The sequence below is a fragment of the Diplodia seriata genome (genome assembly GCF_021436955.1).
Source record: "Diplodia seriata strain FDS-637 chromosome Unknown scaffold_2, whole genome shotgun sequence".
NCBI lineage: Eukaryota > Fungi > Ascomycota > Dothideomycetes > Botryosphaeriales > Botryosphaeriaceae > Diplodia > Diplodia seriata.
The window spans coordinates 3,203,290-3,223,730 of NW_027117309.1; the positions used below are offsets into that span (position 1 = coordinate 3,203,290).

Sequence of the window (20,441 nt, forward strand, 5' to 3'; positions counted from 1 at the left end):
TCTTTTTCCAGCAATCCTCCTTGGCCATTTCACATCCCGATATCCTTCTCTTGTAGTACATCATGGCGAACCTACTACCAGCTGAGAATGACCATGCTCACTATTTCACTGAAGGTAATTCAGAACCCTGTTGACCCCAATCTCTTGATTACATTGCCAACCAACACCAGACTCCGTCTTAGCGAACATCCCAGCCGCCGGAAACATAGCTACAGATGATGTAGTCAAGACAATACCATCTCCGCCGGACAAAGATCTTCCTCCCATAAACAGAATTGATACCCGGCCTCTCAAGCGGAAATGGGATGATGGCACAGCGAGTACCTCCTCCTTCCCCATCGACGAAAACGACAATCTACCCGCCTCTCCTACCCCGGACCACACCGAAGCGCTTGACACGTCGGGGCCAGCCAAAAAGCGTCGCAATCAACGCCGCAGCCAGTGGCGCAACCGCCGCCGCCTCACTACGGCAGCCAGTAAACCTACCGACGTAGCGACCACCACACCCACCACGCCCGACATCATCCTAACACCACCACCGCCACCCCGTACCACTACCGCCGCAGCTAGTAAGCCCATCAAGGCCATCACCGTCGTACGCCTGCACCTCGAGGCCACGCCGTCACGGGCCAGCGGCGTATCCTCCAGCCCACTCCCAGGCTACCCTACAGCGGCGTCCCAACGCATCCTCTCTCAATCTACCAGCAGAACCAACAATATCAACAATACCAGCAACACCATACCTCCCAGCCGATCCTTCCGCCCGCACTCGCGCCATCCTTGCACCCGGGTGTCTACCCCGGACCCTCATTTACTGGATTCCACCACCCCACGCCAACAACCCCCCAGTCAACGGAGGCAGGCCCGGATTGCAGATCACCAGCTACCCGCCTGCAAACCAACAACACCAGTACACCGCCCAGCCGACGCTTCCCCCCGCGCTCGCCACATCTCCTCCTATAAACTACCAGACGTATCCACCCAATCCCTTCTCCCTCAACACAGCAGCACCCCCGCACCACGCCAACCCCAATCCCGCCCGGCGCCACATCTCCCTCGCCGACATCACGCCCGGCCTTCTCGCATGGCTGCCGTGGAACGGCGAGTTGTGGTCGCGGCACCCCGTGCTTGTCGTCACCGTCGACCACACCGTCGGATACGTCACCGGCTACGTCGGCTGCCTCGCCGCGACCTCGTTCCACGGCCTGACCGTCGCCGAGAAGGCTGCGGCGATACCGTGGAGGAGCGTCGAGGAGAAAGAACGCTTTCTGCGGAGTAACGTGCCTTTGGTTCGTGCGGGGGATGCCGTCGATGACGAGCAACATTCAGGGTTGTTGAGGCTGGAGGAAGGGTGTTGGATGGAGAAGAGGACGTATGTTAAGGTGGGGATGGGCTTGGAGTTGGTGCATTATAGCAAGTTGAGGCGGTTGAAGGGTGGGATGGCGAGGGTGAAGAGGGAGGATATAGAGGATTTGAGGCGGGGCATGGAGAGTGGGCGGTATCCGGAGAGGAGGAGGGTTTTTGGCGGCATGTGAGAGACTGGACTGTGGGATCGAGGACATTTTCGGTTCTATTTGGGGACTGGAGCGGAGGGCGAGAAAGTGGCTGGTTCGGGCGTCATGGTTCCGCTGCGCGATGGATTTATATCCGGTTGGCCGATTTCGGATATTGCCTCCTAGTATTCTGGTGTAGTAATGAGATGTGTCTATAATGGTGAAGCAGGATGATCGATCAGGAAGGCTGCTGGTGGTGCTATATACCACCTGGTAGCAAAAACCCCGCTAGCCTCATGAAGGAGGCCCTGCCGATCAGTCCATAATGTTTGACTTTCCAATTCGTGAGATGGATTTGCTGTGTGGAGTGAGTTCAGTACTGGCCGCGAAGATTGAGTCGCTCGAGCTCAAACATTTTGAATGGGTTGCCAATAGGCTTCAAAGGTTACTTAAGCTGTTAGTCCCTTCCTGACAGGCATATCTCAGACTCGACACTGACTGTGGGTGTGGCTTATAATCCAGTGGAGTCGGCAGCCCGGCTGTTGCCACCGATGTCGCGTAACCTTAGGTGTAGATGTATACAAAAAATTGCTTACTTCATACGAGAAATGGCCATGTTCGAGCGTACTACGGTAGGCGTACAACGTCAACGTTTGTCCTGGCCGCAAGCACGAGAGCGGTGTTGCTCAAAAACACGCACTCAAACTTTTCCCAGTGAGTATGCAGGCACCAGCCAAGAGTACGCGTTAGTAAAACAAGTTTGACATAATCTAGCCCTGGAGAGTGTAGGTAGGATCAAGGCGCTGTCGCTGCAACGGTTTCACGGAAGTGATGTTGGCCATGGGGAATCTCTGCGCCCGCCCGCACCTCACGGACTACTCGACGCTGCCGCACCACATTTGAATTACCTTTAGTCCTCTTTCGACCCCATACCACATCGTGAGGGCGTGATATTTCAAAGCAACCTCACAGCCAGCAATCCGCCAATCGTTCCTGATATCCAAGAACAACAATAGTTACAAGCGCTGTGTTCTTCAGTTTGCAAGCAATGACATATGGCTATACGGCCAAGCGGGCAGGGTTTCACGGGGAAAAGATCCCGACCAGATGATCGCCATGAAAACGACTTATTTGTCCCGCCAATACTGATATGTTTGCGTCCACAGTAGCACACTAAGGCAACTGCGTATACAAGTAGGTCCTTCCCATCAGTTGCATCTCGTGCAGCAGTTGAACTGCATAGTATGGACACATACGAATCGGCTGTCTTTTACACTCTGCATTCTGCGTATCATGATTTTTTTCCGTCTTCTGTCCTCTCTTGTACATGCCTGTACCACAAAAGATGCTAAGGCCCTTTGGGGGCGCCCGAGCATCGGTCACGTTGTCCGTTGCTCGAGTTCATTGTCTATCTTCCTTGTAACGTTCGTCGGTGCGCAGTGACATTCGAACGCCGGATGACATCTGGCGCTTGGGCGCGGACATTCAGTCTGAATTATTGATACCCGATGAGCGCGCATTGTGTAGCTCGGCAAGACATAGAGTGCTGTAGGAGCGATACATGGCCCGCCTTTGTCTCTTTCCCCTTTGTCTCACGCACACGATTCACGATTCAAGGTCTCTCCTTGGGGAGTTCTAGAATCAGCATGTTTCGGCTTATCGCAATCGTCAATAGCGAGCTCCAGACCTGTAAAGTTGATGGTTCAGACGGGCGAATGGGTGCTACCATTTCAGGTTAGTCCGGCAGTTGGTCGCCCGGCTGCGGACTGCATGCTCTCCCGCGTTGTTTACCGCGCGCCACTCAAGCGTGATGGCATTGGCTGAGCACATCAAAGCCACATGAGAGCGAGTGGCTGCGACACCCGCGGCTTTGCTTCGAGCGCCGACGAGCCAGCAACCGTTCCTTCCTGTAACTCTTCCCGCAACTTCGCCCGCTACACTGACGACACTACTTCGCGACGCAGTAACCCTTACGCCATGTCTGGAAGCCGCAGCAAGAACCGCAAGAGAGGTTCCCACTCAAGTGCCGGCAACGAGGCGAAGGAACCGTCGAGCAACCCGCCGGCCACTCCAACGCCCCAGCAGCAGAATGTTGCATGTGCCTCCCAGGTTCCACTCCCGCACTCACTTCCCCAAACACACCCATCTCCTTCATGGGTATCACCACCACCAAAGTCACTAGGAATGGCTACATGTACCCCTGGTCAAGGTAAATATCACAATAATCCATATGCTTGAGGCTTATGTCTGACACTTAATGGCTCTACAGCTCCCAGACCCGGTCTCTCAACCAGGGGCCATTCAATTGACAATCTCTCTGCCGCTCGCAACCGTGTTTCTGAAGTTGGTGTCTACAAAACCAATGCCTATCGTCAAGTGCCTGCAATGCCCGTTACCGGCTACCCTCCAGCTGGCCAGCCCAGCATTCAGCAGACACTGCAAGCCGCCAGCAGCATCAGCTACCCCACACCGTATTTCTCAAGCCTGCAGCACGTGAAGAACGAGACCGGCATCCAAAAGGGCAAGAAGAAGGTGGCACGCGCACTCGCACCTTTCAGCAAGGCGGTGGCCGATCGCGAACCAACCACCGCCGCGCCGCCGCCATCCAAGCCCGCGTGGACAGGCAAGCCAGAGCCCTGGCTGGAGAAGGCCCGGCAAGCCTCCACCGCCAAGGTCATCCCCGTCATCCCCGTCGACATTCCCCGCGATCAGCAGCCTCGCACCACCGCAAAGCAAATACCCAAGTTCAAGCGCCTGGCACCGGCAGACATTGTCCCTTTCCGCTTCGTCAACATCGAGCCGCTCTCGGCCGGATCGCTACAGGCGGCGGCGCTGGGCAGTACATCACTAGATCATGCTGCGCATGAGCAGCAACAACAACAACAAGCTGTCACGGACCACGGCTGGCGCGGGCACCCGGGCGTAATCGTCGGCATCTGGGACGGGCTGGTCGGCGTCGTCGGCACGACGAGCTGGGGCGGCAAGGGGGCGGATCTGAAGTTCGACCGGGCGGGCGACCAGGCGCTGTACAAGAAATCCTTCTTCCCGATATCCGGAAAGTCGGATGATCAGCCCATATTGACGGATGACGGCGGCGACCGCATGATGATGCGCGTGGACGGGCCGATGGCGTTTGCGGCGAACACGGTCATCGATGGGCGGGCGGTGCGGTTCATCCCGGCGACGGTCTTCTGCGACGAGTGCTCGCGGTATTTCCGGCACGGGACGAGGGAGGAGGTCTTCCTGGCGCCGGCGTCGGCGCGGCATCTGGAGGAGCAGCTGTTTTATCTGGCTGGCTTGACGGATGTGCCGTGGAAGGCGGCGGATCATGGGGGGCTGAAGAGGTGGCGCGCGTTCAAAGAGCGGGAGGGCTTTGCGCCGACGGAGGACGTGCCGATGGAGGATCGCATTGCGTGAGACTCTTGCTCCTTGTTCTTGTTCTTGGTACGCCTTGCTTGCGCCTGCGTACAGCTTTCTCTCGCTGAACCTTATCGTCAGAGGCTATGTCGTTGTCGACAGCTTCTCTTATTATCTTGCCCCCTTCTCTATTTGGTCTTCAGACTTGCAATACATTGTCAAAGCGGTATAACATGACTCTAAGAGTTGAATTTTGGCATGGCGCCCTGAAGCGGTGAAATAAGCTAGCAGGCCATAGTCAACCTCTCTCTACCGAGCCATGCTTCGGGAGTCCTCACTCCTTCGTTCTTCCCAAGCCGATTTACTGGGCTTTTTTGACCGATGATACCTATTCTGTACTTTCTCTCCAGACAAATTTTTATCTGGGTTTCGCCTTGACATTGATGTTGAGTGGAACTGTTTTGCGCCATGTGGTTCAGCACATTGCAGTGTTGTCTCTCTTGGCGCAACAGCGCGATCCAGCGCAATTTCGCGGTTGGTCCTAAACACCACTGGGCGGGTGTCACACGTCACTCGGACGCGCGTGGTGTTTACCTGTGCGCCTGGTCCTCATATACTACTGCGTCTCTTTCCAGGGGCTCTCCGCAACCTTACTTTCTGCCTCCACCTCCCCACTTCTACTCCACTCCACGTCTGTGTTTGTCGCATCTATCATACAATCCAGCCGTAGAAGTCCACGCCATCGCATTGAATGAGATTTCTACGCACGAAGACCCGTGTCTCCTCAGTCTTGTTCTCGACACGCTCATCCACTGTTGGAGCACCGCATCATCTCAGGTAAGCCAGAGGCATTCCCGCTCGCACCGGGCTGTCGAGCTAATTATTACCAAAACAGTATAAATACAAAATATCAAGCGTATCTACTGTCCAGTATGCTGCCTTCATCCGGATCAGGAAGCATCAGGAAGACTTCTGCCGGACAGTCCCCGCATATGAGCCAGAGTTCCTGGGGAAGCGGCTACAAAAACTGGAACGTGGCTGCTGAGGTACTTCCATCGCAACAGCAACCGAGATGGAAGAAGCTCATGGATATGACTTCGTGGAGGCGTGAAAGCAACAACGAGAAATCAGTTACCGTCATTAAGTCATCGTCTGCAGCCCGCGACCTACAAGCCGGTCAGGGCAGTTGGTCGCGTCCCCGACCTTCCACCAAGCCGACTACCGCATCATCACAGCCCAGCAAATCAGCTGGCATCGCCTTACGTTCCCTCCCTGGTCCGTCCGTTCTGGCAAGATCCAGCGTCGTTCCAAGCAGCCAGCAGCACGAAAAGCACTCTGTGGCCTCGGCACCAACAACATTTCGACGCCCAGACCAGACTTATGCTTCAGTCGCAGGTCGTGGGCAGTCGAAATCGCGTCCAACGCCCAACGCCTCAAGGTCGACGTCCCTGATCCAAAACGACAGCAACGGGAAACCTGACCGCGCCGCTCCCACCACCCTCTCCGCCGTCCCTCGCCAGCCAGCCGCCCCAGCACCACGGCCACAACCCCGTGCCCTTCTCCCGCACGAGCTTGTCCCCGGCCGCATCGTGCACATCAAAAAGAACTCTCTATGCCCCAAAGAAGGTTGGCGCAACCACCCCGCCGTGATACTCGGGCGCCTGGGGAACAGTAGCAATGATGACAAAGAATTCCCCGAACCGGACGACCAAATCGGCGTCCTGATGTTCACCAGCTGGTCCAAGCTCCAATCCGGAATCGCAGGCAGGTTCGCCAACACCGGTGCTAACCGTGTCGCGTGCGAGCAGTGCTTCTGCCGGCTTGTTTTCATTCCCGCCGGCGTCACCGCGAAGGAGGAGAGCATGTTGATGTCGAATGCGCGTGCTGATACACCCGCGCATGTGCCCATACTGCGGCTGGAAGGCGCGGACGTGTTCGAGCGGGAAACATATGTCGACTGCCGCGGGGTGCGGGTGGTGAATGCGGGAGACTTGCAGAAGTACTTTCGCCGCGGGACGACGACGGAGGAGGCGTGGGTGGGGGAGGAGTCGTTTATAAGGATGAAGGAGCATTGCAGGATGCTGGCGGGGCTGAGCGCCACGATGACGCCGTGGGCGTTTAATAGTCGGATGAGGTTGAGGGATTGGCTGAGGATGGAGGGAGAGGCGGAGGAGAGGCGGAGGGCGGCGGCGGCGCAGATCGTGGTGGTGGCGTTTCGAGTTGTGTTTTGTTTTGAGTGGGCAGTTTTGCGTGGGATTGTTTGGCTTGGGCCGGTTTTTGATACGGCTGAGGGAGATGTGGATACGCAGTATAAGAAGTTGTTGGATTGCTCGCCGGGTATAGAATAGGAAACTGACCGGCACGAGCTTGAGTATGGTGGAGCCTATATGGTAGCTGAATCAAAGCTTCGACTTTTGTGGGACAGTGATCTTCCTATGGCGGATTTCATGCATGCGGTGAAGGATTTCTAAGACTTGCGAAATAAGAGCATGCGCTACTTGTTGAATTTGGTAGCATACTTCTGAAATAGTGTGTTTCGGCTTATTATAATATTAAAGCGGATCATCATATTAGTTCAATCACGTTGGCCGACCTTTCAGTGTTGGGGTGTACGGTTTTGAGCTTTTGCTGGCGATATTCCGTCTGGAAGCTCGCACGACATCCTTTCCGTACATAGATCATGATGCATCACAGCAAAATCCAGTACTTGATATCGAACAAAGCAATAGAGTCAATCAGTCCACTACCTGGGTGCATTGCGTTGATGGTATCTGATTGCTTGGACTGCTTCCATAACCGGCTACTGCACTAAGTGCTTTCGTCCAACTTGCCGAATACAATTTAGTAGCCCATTCGTTATTATAATCGTACTTACCTTTCAGGTATACGTATACATATATATATGTAAATCAAATTCAGCTGATGGCGTCCCGATTCGTTCGTCGTCGTTTTAAAGTAGAGAACAAACATGATTCACGATCAAAAATGACAAACTCGCTCTCTGTACTCAGAGATCGCATGAGGGTGCTGAGCCGGAGTGGAGCGACCTGGCTCTGTCGGCTCTGCTTAAGATCTATTTTTCGCGCGTCCCGACACGGCTTCTTCCCTTTCCCTCCGCCCTCTGAGCAACAACAACGCCACTCCTCCCGTTAAACTCCCGCCGCAGACGGCCCTTCGCTTGCCCGCGGGTCGCGCACTTGGACATCGCCAGCCCGGTCAGCAGCAACCCGATCGCCCGTACCACGGCGCAAACGCGCTCCACCATCGCGTCCCGATTCCGCCGCCGCCTGCAGCGCGTCGCCGCTCCATCCGCACATCTTGACCGTCAACCCGGCTGAGAAGCATCGCTCCGCTCTTTGTCGACCTCCCGTCTCTACCACCCAAGTATCTCTTCCAGACTCGTAAGATGTGTTGTCTTTCCCCTCCTTTCCAAGTGCCTACTTATTCCACGTCGCTCAACAGGGACAAAGTCATCGCGAACGGCCCAAACAGCCAGCATGACTTCCGACTCCCCTTCCGCACGTTCCAAGAACAAACGCGCAGCGCCCGGCTTCTTACCCTCGCCATCCACCCAGAACAGGCTCGAAGATGGCAGCGCTGCGGCCAGACCCCGACCCGTGACTGATTCATACCGCCCGCCCCGCGAGGCATCCCGGCCTTTTCCGTCTCTTGGCTCCAGGCCTTTCGACAGATCCACTCAGCGTCCCGTGATCGACTCGTACAGCACGTGTGTCCGGCCCGCCGGTGGTTACGGCCATGCTGCGCCGAAACGCAAAGTGTCAGACTCGCCCGAGCGGGCTCCCGACTATGGTGGTCCCGCGCACTACGGCAGCGAGCCGAATCGCAAGAAGCAAGACACTGGCGGGCCGTGGGCCGGCAGGCAGACGCATCCGCTCCCAGCCCGCGCACTGGAGAGCCCGAGAAACCGCTCGTCCTCTTATTCTTCTGGCTCCGCCGCCAGTGCCAGGCCCGCACATGCCACACGCTATCACCACGATACCTATGCCGAAGCCACGCGTGGCAGAGTTGTGCCAAACCCGTACTTTGACACCTACCGTCCGTCGAGACACCAGAGCTTTCGCTCTCGATCGCCGCCGCCGCCGCCGCCGCCGCCGCACGACTACTACGACTACTACTTCAGCTCGCCCCCGCTCCGCCGCAATGCAAGCCTTCCGTCTCTATATTCCTCGCAGCAGCAACAGCAGCAGTACCCGCAGCCATATCCCCGCCCGCAACCCGTCCACCGCTACTACGACCAGCCACCGCTCCCACCCCCACCACACCGCAGCATCACTAACGTCCCCGGCCCGTTCCCCCACCGACAGCAACCACTCGCTCTGCCGTCGCCGCCTCCTCCTCCTCCTCCACCGCCGCAGCGCCACCAACACCCCTCCACCATCACCGCCGCACCGGCCGCGCCCGCACCACCACTCCCCAACAACCCAAACCCCAACCCCAAAGACCTGCCCCCGCTGCAGTGCACGCCCGGCCGCATCGTGTGGGTGAAGAAGCTGCCCAACACGGCGGCGGCGCAGCAGGGCTGGCACAGCCACCCGGGCGTCGTCTTCGACGCCGAGGACGCGCGCGACGCGTCGCCGCAATCGTACGCGTGGGTCGCCACGACGACCAGCTGGCGCGACTTCGACGGGCTGGACGACAAGTTCAAGTACGCGTCGGCCGCGACGCGGGACGAGTTTGTGGGCTCGTTTTGCGCGGTCGTGCATGAGGCGGATGAGAAGAGGGAGGTGAGGGAGGAGGAGAAGGAGGGATCGTCGCGGATGGTGGTGGTGGAGATTGAGGGCGCGAGGGTGTTTGAGCAGGAGACGTATGTCGATGGGAGGGCGGTGAGGAGGGTCAGGAAGAGGGAGTTGTGCCGGTATTTGAAAAAGGGGACGGTGGAGGAAGCGGCGGTGACGGAGAGGTCGATGGAGAAGTTGAAGGCGCATTTTAGGGAGTTGGCGAGGAGGGGGAATGGGGTGTGGGATCGGAATGATTTGAGGGATTTGAGGGCGTGGGAGAGGTGGGATGCCGAGAAGGAGAGGAGGGGTGAGGGCAGGAAGGAAGAGCCAAAGGAAGAGCCAAAGGAAGAGCCAAAGGAAGAGCCAAAGGAAGAGCCAAAGGAAGATCCAAAGGAAGAGGAAACAGAAGAGGAGAGGGACGGAAAGGAAGAAGGGGAGATTTCGGATGAGGAACAGGTCGAGAAGCGGTAGGTTGGTTTGTTGGGAGGTACATCTATTTGTTGTTGGTTTGGTTCTCTTGATTGTCACTTTGGTTATCCCATAGAGTCACCTGCCCATCAATGAAACTATCACAAGTGGTTGATGATGTCATTTGAAAGTGCCATTCTATACTCGTCAGCAGTGCATTCTGTGGCAGGCAAGGACAGGCTGGGTATGATGCGCTTCACCGGAGGTAGGATCTTCAAGAAGGATACTTGAGAGGACTTCCTCGGTGTGCGCGCCGCCAGGACGGATGAGGTGGAGCAGTACGTGGCGAAGCTGTGGAGTAAGGAAGACGCTGCTGTTCCCGAAGAGCTGACGGAAGCCGAAAGAAAGCGCATGGGGAGGCTTTCATGTACGAGGAAAGCCTTTGGCGGATCGAGGTATTCTGCGAAAACTTTTCGGTGGGCTGCAGCCCCAAGGGCATCAAGCAGGCGGGAGAGTATTCTTTGGGACTCCAATGACATTGTTTCCATAAAGCGTTATCTGGAGACAAAGAGGACTGGCGTTCCGCCTGGTAACGCCTGGGCGGAGCAACAGATCGCGGAGCACGAGATGAAAGTCTAAGCAAAATCTTGCGCCACTGGTCTGTATTTTTTCGTTTTCGATAAAACATATATAAGAGCTTAGAGAGATCAAAGTTCTCGGGAATAACAACTTTCAGCTCGATTGTAAATACGGCGGAAAGCACGACTTGCGACATACGGATCATTTTCCCGATGATATCTAGAAATCGTTTCAATATCTGTATACAAATAGTACCATTCTTTTGTCTGAGTGTCAAAGTAAGCCCTCTGGCGTTGTGAACAGCTCTGCACTCACGGAATGACGTTCGCTCAGAGGCGAGCGACTTCCCAATTTGGCTAGTGCGTCTCGGTTAGGTCGCCGGCCAAATCAACAGCACGTAAAGGCCGCATGGCAGGAGCCACTTCGGACTACCGTGCTGAATACGGGTGCGTGAGGTGGATTCGATCTGTACGAGAAAGTCAGCTTCGCCGCCCACTGTAGAGATCTGGCCAAGCATCGCCCGCAATAGTGTAACGCTGTTGAACTTACAGTGCTCAGAAAATTGAGGGCGGATCTTGTCAGATACGTAAGAACTTCAAACTGTTTATAACATTGTTTCGGCAGAGCTACAGTGAGGGAAGGTTCCAGGATCGGTTGTCACCGAGTCTTGAAGTGTCTGGGCCCGCTTGAGTGCTCAGAACGCCTTGCCTGATGCTCCAGCACTGGAGTCTCCTACATTCACATTGCCTAAACAGATGCGCCGACGTTTCCGCGCCGGTGCGCCTCTAGATATTCTACGCCGCTCCACGACCCGTCCGCTCCTTAGCATGACACCACCGCATGACAGTGAGTAGCCCGCCACTCACACACCGCACGCCCATAGTGCTCTCAAGAGTTGCTAAAGCGCGATAGCATCCATTTTCACATCCAAACACCACCAAATCTGTCAAAGCCACCAAGATGGTGGTTTGTGGACCTGCCGGGCGCTTCAGCGCCAACGACAACAACAGCAACAACCTCTTCGCCGTGCTCGCCGACGAGCGTCCCGACGGGGAGGTGAGCGAGGGTGGCAGTGGAGGTAGCAGCGACGAGAGCTACCACACTGCGCCCGAGTTCCCTCCTCGTCGCCGTTCTGCAAGTCCCTCTCTACTACGGCGCCAGCCACCAAAGACACATCGCTAATTACCTCCAAGCCAGTCGCGCCTGTCGCCGCCGCCGCCGTCCCCAACCCCGCTCTTGCTGCCGCCACCGCCAGGCCGCGCCCTCCGCGCCCTCCGCGCCCTCCGCGCAGCAACCGCAACCGCAACAACACCAGCACCAGCACCAGCACGAGGCTGCGCCGCGGGGACGTAGCCCCCGGCCGCATCATCCACGTGCGCAACCCCACGGGGGAGAAGTCCTGGCGCGGCCACCCGGGCATCGTCCTCGCGGTCGACGGCCGCAAGGCCCACGTCGTCACGCTGACGACTTGGGCAGGCAAGACCTGTGAGCAGAAGTGGTCCGCCTGTACTGAGGACCCGGTCAAGTACCGGCGCTGGTTCATGCTGGTCGCCGACGGCCGGGCGCCGGGCCACGACGGCGTCCCGGTCGTCGAGCTGCGCGGGGGCAAGAAGATGCCCAGGCTGTGCTACGTCGACTGTAAGCGCACGCACTGGCTTGACGTCTCCGAGATGGAGAAGTACATGCGCCGCGGCGACACCGACTTTTGGGTCACGGACGAGAGCAAGGACGATATCATCAAGCATTTGAAGTATCTCGACACGGTGGAGACGCCTTGGGTTGATGATGCGCCCCCGAAGGGGCAGCCGTGGAAGCCGCTTATGGCTGGAGCTTTGCGGTGCGATGGGTGGTGATGGGTGTGTCCCCAAAACAACGACAAGCTACGCTTTGTTTCATCATTTCTTGGAAGCATCTATAAGCTGCCACCAAGCACTATTCTTCCAATGGGATCTGGCGTTGAGAGTCGACACCACGGCCTTGTTGTCCGCTACGGAGAATTTGGCTCATCTTACTACATATTGGCTGCGTTTGCGCGGAAACCCTATCACTGGGAACCTGTTTCCTGAGTCTGGCGCAGTACTCCTTCTTTCCCAGCGGCGGTTTGGCCTTTCGCACCAGGACTATTCACCAGGTTCCCCTATCCTTCCACACGCTCAGATGCCGCAGGTTTGCGCAAACAAAACACTGAATAGAGCCTTTTGAGTCATAGAGTGAAAAGAAACGGTATTGTACGATGCTCTATCTACTAACGCCCACAAAGAATGTGCTAACTGTATCACAAGTCTGAAACAGAAGCTTTGAGTTCGAATACGATACGCAAAGGCGGGATCGATGGTTATATCCTCGGGTGCAAGCACGCATTCCTCGCGCTGACTTGTAAAGATTTTTCTTTTCTGAGAACGTCTTGACAAGTTAGCTGAGGAGGGAGCGTCTGCGCCGTCATCTGATCGCGCTTCTGGGTTCCAAATCAGCGGAGGGTATTAGCGTGGCCGTCCTTGGTTGGGGTCTGCAACGATGTGCATTATGATTTTATTACTCTTTTCGACTGTGTGCGTTGTCAGCAAGAACTTAACAGAGCCTAGTAACCGCTCACCCCGTCCTTGCTACCCATAAAAATAATGAGCCCGTTGTGAATCTTTCTTCATTATTCCGCAACAACTCCGTCGACGTCTCTCTGCGGCCACGACTTCTTCATCGCGCCTTCGCGCCTGGTCCCTGCCGCCCGCCCAATCGCATCCATCCAACGTCACCGCGCGCCCAAACGGAAACCGAACACGTCCACCACCAAACCGTACCGCCTCCGACGCACAAGCTCCGCGGCATCCTGCACGACCACTCGCCCGCCAAACGCCTCGCAGCTGGCTCACACGAACTCCTCCAACCTTCTCCCCCGCCCTTTACACACGAGCGTCAAAAATGGTACGCGCCCCCAACGCACTCTCCAGTTCCCCCTCGTCCCACACCAGGCCCGCAACCACTGACGACCACTCCCCCTCGCCGCGAAATACAGACCGCCCTCTTCAACTTCCAATCGCTCCTGCTCGTCATCCTCCTCCTCATCTGCACGAGCACCTACGTGCACGCCGTCGCGCCCAGCATCATGGACCGGAACAAGGACGGGTAAGGCCCACCACCTTCCCCAAACGTCTCTCTCTTATTCCTCGCTGCCTGCCTACCGCTCGCTCGCTCCCAACCTTCATATCATACCTGGAGGACGAGAGAGAAGCCGAAGACTCTACAATCGCTGCAGCGGAGGAAAAAAAAAGAAAAAAGGACACCCGGAGCGAGCGGCGGAAAAGCCGGCGGAGAACCAAGAGAAAAAAAAAGGGCGCATTTGCTGACGTCGCCCTCTCTTTATCCACAGCGTCTTCGGCATATTTTGGAAATTCGCCCGGGTGGGCGAGCGGTTGAGCCCGTACGTCAGCTTATGCTGCGTCGTCATGGCTGTGAGTCTTCTCCCCCTCCCACACACCCCCAGCGATTCTCGAGGCGTAGAATCCGCTTGCTGACGGCACGGTGTTGCAGACTTCCCTCTTCATCGGCCAGTAAAGGAAGTTGCGCCACAATGCTTTGTTTAGTACGGTTTGTGAACGGAATATATGTTTGGGAGCGATGGCGTTTTGTTTCGGAGGGCGGTTTGATACGCGATCAATCGATGCTTGAAATACTTACTCCACGGAGTGGTTGCTTGCTTGAGACTGGAGGCTTGCCATTTTCGTGGACCTGAGCATGTCTTACGCCTTCAGACCCGGAAGATGCACAAGGTACCAACAAGTCGCTTCGAGAAGCTGACGATCAAGATTCACCGAGGCATCATCAGCGTAGAAGAAAGGTAAAATGAAGACCTCTGTTTGCTACATGTAAAGGCTACATCGAGCTGAATTTGGGTCGCTGAAATGAACATAGTGCCTCGCAATTCCCGAAAAGCAAATAAGCCATCTTTCACGTCCAGACAGTTATAAGCCTTCAACCGCATTGCTCTGCTTTTCTTCTTGAAATCTTTGTTCACAAAGTCATAGAGCCCCTGCTCGCGCCGCTGTCAGAAGAATTGTATCCACCATACGATTCGGGCTCAGTCTTCATCGGCTTCATGTTCTCGTTTTGCATATCACCCGCTTCCAGCTGCGGCAATCCTGGCTTGGACTCGTCTTCGGAGTCCAGCCCACTGTCGTCGATGAAGTCCGACTCGTACTCATCCAACATCGAGTCGTCAGAGTCGTAGTCCGTGTAGTCGGTACAGTATCCTTCACCATCGTTGATGTGCTGCCAGTAGCAGGTGTGCTTGTCCTTGTCGGTGTGATCGTGGTACTGGCAGAGGTTCTCCTCCCACGGTGGATAGTTGTCACTGAACTCGCCATGCTCTTCTCTCTGTATGAGAACCGAGATCCAGAAATCAGCTGGAACCTGCTTGCGCAAGATGAGTTCTTCGCGGCATCCGAGATCGGCCGCGTTCGTCCAGTTGCGAGCGTAGACATCGACAAGGTACTTGCGCATTAGTGGAGCGGGCACGGATGCCTGCCAGACCCTAAGCACGATGCTGTAGCTGGGGACGAGATTGCCACCTGAGTTCATCTCCAAGATGCAGTCGAAGAGGTCGTTCTTGAACAGCCGAATTTCGTACTCAACGGCGAACATGTAGCATTCAAGGGCTTCAGCCTCGGGTTGTGAGAAGTGGTAGGAGGCAAGGCCGTTTTCGAGAAACTCGTCGTCGCCGACTTTGACAGGCTCGCTAGACATGTCGCGACCTTCGCGAACGTTCCAATCTGGCAACTGGTCGCCATCGGAACGGATCCAGTCGAGGAAAACTCGGAACACTGCAGGGCTGACGTCCGGGAGCATCAGATGTTTGGGGTCGGTCACGTCAAACTGAGCGTCGAAGCATTGTGACGAGTGTCGAAGGAGGTCGGTGTAGGTGACGAACTTCTCACGATCAGATCCGACGAAGACGGAAGTAGTTGCGCTGCTCAAAGTTCCATCTCTGGTCCTTGTCAGTGGGTCTCTTAAGGCAGAGTAGGTTGAGGTAGCGCGTGGGATGGCAACGTACGTGAAGGACGGCGCCTTGTTGGGCGCGGCCTTGTCCTTGGCCATGGTCATTGCTGGTCTTCTTCCTCCTGTGAGGGTGAAGTTGGCTTTTGAGGAGGGTGGGGTGAGTCGGAAGGTAGAAGAGAGCGCCTTGCCGCGAAGGCAGACGCATTTCAGGGTCCAACCTCCGATTGAGGCAGGCGCGACCAAGAGCGCTTGCCCCCAACAACTCCCGGTCGGCCGAGGCATCCAAGCCGATGGCGCTATTTACTACGCGACAGTGCAGCTGTCTCGGGTGGTAGTCTCAGCTCTCACGGCGCAAAGCGTAGGGATCCCGCGTTCTTCCCGGTCGAGGCAAGTCGAGCGGCACCGCCATATCTGACGGCCAGCGGTGCACCATCTTGCTGGCTGGTTTTGCTCAGTACGTAGCATACTTTGGACGGATCGATTTGGATGGGGGCGCAAAGGAAACTGGAAGTATTGAGGCTGAGGACCGAAACGCCGGTGGTATCTCCACAAGCTGTGTCAGGATGGCGAACGACTCGCCCGAATTCAAGTAGATGCAACGCAAGCAGAGCAAGATTCACAGGTGACTTCATAAAATTGTATTTGAGCTGGTGCTGCATGGAAGTGTAAGCTATGTACTCACACCAATCAGCCGCCCTATGAAGCAAAGCTTGTCCATTTCCATTGAATGCAGATGCTATGATATCTCAAATTCCGCGACTAGCACGTACCTCTTCTCAGCTTTCAAATCTGAGATGATTTTCCTTCCGATTGATTGTGCATCTCTTTCCGACCTGTCCGTTCCATTACATAGGCTCCAAATAGTCATCTACCACAAGTTTATTCTCCTCAAATGTTTTGTTCACCACCTGCAGGAGCCAGGACACCAGGAATGTGTTGGGTAATTGTTCGCGGAGGGCCAACTCTCCTGGGTACATGCTATCAAGCTCCTCAAAGTATTTCCGCGCGTATTGGTCCACGAAGTACTTAAGAAGCAGCGAAGCCGGAGGAAGATGCTGGTAAGCTTTGAGCACAATAGCGTAAGAGACAACGAACGAGTGTTTATGGATCTCACGAACGGTATCGTTCCGCAGCGCCTTAATGTCGTACGTGGTGGCGAAGATGTAGATTTCTAGGGCGTGGTATTCGGCTTGCTGACGGTAATAGTTCTCTGGATCCTCAATGTCCTCCTTGCCATCAACCGTGATGATTCTAGGGTCTGGAAAAGTGGTACGAATCCAGGCATCCTGGAGTTGAGCTGTGTAGAGCCAGTGTACAATAATCCCGAAAACCTTGGCATCCAAAGCGAACCTGAGTACTTTCGGCGGCTTGATTGCTAGCATCGCGCGTAGCTTTGGAGACCAGTAGCAGAGAAGATCGGTATGCACGGTGAAGGCTTGACCGGAAGCAAGCTCTATGGCGGTAACGGCGTGACTGAGGGAGCCGTCACTGAAAAAGCGGGTTATCAGTATCTGGTCTCTCAGAAGATTTCGGCTGGTCTGAGCAAGTGAAGGTGGTCCAAGAACTCACCGGAAAGACGGCGGTGAGGTACGCTGCACGCCACGTGCATCATCAGGCTTGTCGGAGTCGACCATGGTGTCATAGTCGGGTATTGTGGGTCCGCCAACCAAGAAGCGGCGACGTTGTTGGTAGAAGAAGAGTGCAAGTTGTGGGAGGAAGACGCGCGCAAAGAGTCGATTCTTGGGTGTCCAGGCTCCATTGAAGTGGGGCAGGTCCGGCAGTTGCCCAGAATGGAAGTGACTGGGGGATATTCGGCTGGGCGCTTCATCAGTAGGTAATCATTTCTCGACTTGCCCTTAAGGCTTCCTCACGATTTCATCAAGACTCCAAAAACATGAATTTGAGCAAGGACCTAGGTTGCTCGTAAAGATACATCACCAGAAGACCATGGGAGGTAGGGTACCACACCTTACTCCCTCTTTACTTACCATATATCCCATCGCAAACATATAGCAATCACCAAGTTAGCATGAAATGGCCGACTCAAAAGAAGAATATCCATGTTCCTATCAGAACATAAAGGAAAAATAAAACTAGCTCTCCGAAAGACGGCTGGGTATAGTAAAGGGTATATTCCGGTTTGATGCCACAGCCTTCATGTGCTCTCACAAGTTTCAACGAACGCATGACAAAAAAAGCAATTACAGAGATCACCCCTGCACTAAGCCTCCCAAGGCTGGTATCGAAAGTGTCAATTCCATCCCATCAAGCTCCCGTGACCAAAATCCATCCTCCGGTGAATAGTAGAGTTGCAGTGGTACGACCGACTGTTGCTCAAAGGAAAGGAGTAGAACAATAACACAACGCCTCACCAAGCGCAGAGAATGCATCTGCTAAGAACGCCCACCCTTCCAATAATTAGCCCAGCTTCCCCAAAGTCAAAACATCAGTGTCAGTAACGTAAGGAAATGCTGTTCCCAATTTAGTTTCCATTCGTAGCGACGTCCTGCTCTTTGACGGAAAAGCCGTTTGCGGGCGCCTTGACGCTGTCGCCGTTAAGGGAGGTATTAGCGTCGCCCTCATCGTGATCGTAATCGTCGTACTTCTGATACTCCTCATGCTCCTCGATGTCTTCGATGTCGTCATCCTCCCTGCGGTTGCTGCTCCGCCGGCTGCCCATGCGGCCGGGCCCAGAGGAAGCAGGGTGCACGGGGCTAGCCAACGGGCTGACAGGCGGACCGCCTACGCCCGTGTTGACGCTGCCAGCCAGGCTCTCCGCGCGGCCGTGGTGGCCGTGCAGGCCACTCCGCACGCTGCCCGTCTCCACACCCCCTTGCTTGCCGGTCGCATAGTAGCTGTTCCGCTCCGAGTTCAGCGCCGGCGGCGCCGCACCTGACGACGAGTACACGCTCGCTCGCTCCGCGCTGGCCACCCCGCCCAGCCCGGGCCGGTTCTGGCTCTGATAGATGCCGCCGGCGGTGCTTGTGGCGTCAACGTTGCCGCTTAGCACCGAGAGTGGCAGCGACTCACGGCTGCCACCCCAAACGGACGAGGGCGCTAGCGCGCGGACCGAAGCGTTCGTGTCAAGGGAGTTGCGGCGCCGGCGTTTCGACGAGGAGGCTAGGGTCATGATCGAGGCGTTATCTGATAAGGTGTTTCCGGCGGTAGCCGCTTGGTAGGTGTGTGGGTTGGGCTGCAAATGCGCGGGCACGGCGGATGCAGGCGAAACCGGATATTGGTGGGAGAAGTGGACGCTCTGGGGGTGCAGGGTGTTCTGCGGTGCGGCGGTTGCGGATGCGCCATTGAGCAAGGCGGAGGGCGCGGTCGACTGTATTGTGGTGAGGGTGGTCGTCAGGGAGCGCTCCGAGTGGTTGGGAGAGGAGAAGGTGCTGTTGGCGCCGCCATCGTGCGAGCTCAGCGCGCCGCCGCGGGTGTTGCTGGTCTCAGCCTTGGACTGCCCTGCGTCTGAATATATTGTCTCGGGATTTGTCGCAAGGGTCGGGGCTGCGGACTTCACGGGCTGGCCGCCTTGGTCGAGGTCGTCGTCGGAGGCGTCTGAGCCGTAGCTTTGGCGGCGCGATACGGGCTCGGAGAAGGAAAGGTGGCCGTTCGCGCTCGCGGCGGGCGCAGGGCGATGCAGGTGGCCCGACTCGGGGTACGGGTTGTTCTTCGCAGGCGACTTGTTCTTGGCCTTGGAGGCTTGCGGCGCGCTGTTGGACGAGCCCTTGAGGTTCGCGACGCGCTTGATCCAGGCGGCAAAGGGCCGGCGGCGGGAGTGACGGTCTTTCATGGCTTGGTGAGCAGGGTGGGCGGAGGAGTAATAATGGGCCGGAGGTGTTTGGGCGCCGGATATGGATGCGTCGGCCGGGCGTGGGCGGGTTTAGGCTTACCTTGCGGCGTGGGAGCTGGCTCGGCGGTAGCCATCTTGGCACCCCGGGGAGTGACAGGCGCCGTTTGGGGGAGTTCACTGCGTGCGTGGAGCGCGTCTGGAGGCGGCGGTTCGCCTCAGGAAGCAATGGGGAGACAGGCGAGTTCAGCTGCTGCGCAGCAAGTCCGTGACTGTGGCGCCCAGAGCGCGGATCGACCGTATGCGGCCGCGAGCGGCCTCCACGGCCTGAGGTGATCGCCAAGCCGCTCCGAGACGCCCTCCTCCACGCACTCGCCCAGCACTCGCTCAGCACTGCGCTGCCGGCCGAGGGCTACGCGCGCGCGCCAGGTGGCAGCCCAGGAGCCCTCCGCGTTGCGCTGCGCCGCACCGAGAGCCTGCAGAAAGCGTGCACGCGCTGCACCTGCCAGCCACCCAAAGCGTGCGTGGTTACGTACCTCTGCGCTTGCGCCCTCGCCCATTCGGCACCTCTTCGCCTCGGGCCTGTTCGCGCTGTGCGCCGCTCATTCGTCACCAAGCCGCGCACGACTCGCTCCGCCATCTGTTCCCGCCGCTTCTCCGCTGCTCCGCCCTGCGTCTCTGTGTGGCAGCCGCATGCGGGAGAGCATTCTGGATCCTCCGAGCCGAAGCAAACGAGCCCTGATGCGCCCTGGTCTCTATGAATCTAGAGCCTCCGCATGATGTGACCCACCGCCAGCGCTCCCAGCGCTCGCAGCGGCCCATCGCGCCCCTGCCCCCGGACGTGGTTGCCCAGATAAAGTCTTCAACCGCCATCACGAGCCTCGCCACCGCCATCCTGGGCCTTGTTGAGAACTCGCTCGATGCCGGGGCAACCAGGATCGAGGTCGCTGTGGATGCTCGGCGTGGCGGCTGCACCGTTGAGGACGATGGGCTTGGAATCCTGCCTTCAGAGTTCAGAGACGGCGGCGGCCTTGGGAAACCATACTGTAGGCTTCCCGCAGGCTTGCAAGCAACACCACGCTGACGTCC

General features: G+C 56.8%; 6 protein-coding genes across 6 annotated transcripts; 3 read left to right on the forward strand and 3 right to left on the reverse strand.

The window, feature by feature from the left end:
- Positions 1-3,677: 3,677 nt before the first annotated feature.
- SLS55_002311 (uncharacterized protein) lies at positions 3,678-4,910 on the forward strand (the record flags this gene model as incomplete). Its single annotated transcript, XM_066773793.1, has 2 exons — positions 3,678-3,702; positions 3,763-4,910. The coding sequence occupies 2 exons, from the start codon at positions 3,678-3,680 to the stop codon at positions 4,908-4,910; spliced, it is 1,173 nt and encodes a 390-aa protein (XP_066636360.1).
- A 3,437-nt stretch (positions 4,911-8,347) lies between these two features.
- SLS55_002312 (uncharacterized protein) lies at positions 8,348-10,060 on the forward strand (the record flags this gene model as incomplete). Its single annotated transcript, XM_066773794.1, has 1 exon — positions 8,348-10,060. The coding sequence occupies one exon, from the start codon at positions 8,348-8,350 to the stop codon at positions 10,058-10,060; it is 1,713 nt and encodes a 570-aa protein (XP_066636361.1).
- A 1,476-nt stretch (positions 10,061-11,536) lies between these two features.
- On the forward strand, positions 11,537-12,429 carry SLS55_002313 (uncharacterized protein; the record flags this gene model as incomplete). The annotated part of the gene is made up of 2 exons (XM_066773795.1): positions 11,537-11,714; positions 11,930-12,429. 2 exons carry the CDS (start codon positions 11,537-11,539, stop codon positions 12,427-12,429), a joined length of 678 nt encoding a protein of 225 aa, XP_066636362.1.
- Positions 12,430-14,581: 2,152 nt separating this feature from the next.
- Positions 14,582-15,664, reverse strand: SLS55_002314 (uncharacterized protein; the record flags this gene model as incomplete). Its single annotated transcript, XM_066773796.1, has 1 exon — positions 14,582-15,664. The coding sequence occupies one exon, from the start codon at positions 15,662-15,664 to the stop codon at positions 14,582-14,584; it is 1,083 nt and encodes a 360-aa protein (XP_066636363.1).
- A 746-nt stretch (positions 15,665-16,410) lies between these two features.
- Positions 16,411-17,199, reverse strand: SLS55_002315 (uncharacterized protein; the record flags this gene model as incomplete). Its single annotated transcript, XM_066773797.1, has 2 exons — positions 16,411-17,053; positions 17,135-17,199. 2 exons carry the CDS (start codon positions 17,197-17,199, stop codon positions 16,411-16,413), a joined length of 708 nt encoding a protein of 235 aa, XP_066636364.1.
- Positions 17,200-18,047: 848 nt separating this feature from the next.
- Positions 18,048-19,355, reverse strand: SLS55_002316 (uncharacterized protein; the record flags this gene model as incomplete). Its single annotated transcript, XM_066773798.1, has 1 exon — positions 18,048-19,355. One exon carries the CDS (start codon positions 19,353-19,355, stop codon positions 18,048-18,050), a length of 1,308 nt encoding a protein of 435 aa, XP_066636365.1.
- Between the last annotated feature and the right edge of the window lie 1,086 nt (positions 19,356-20,441).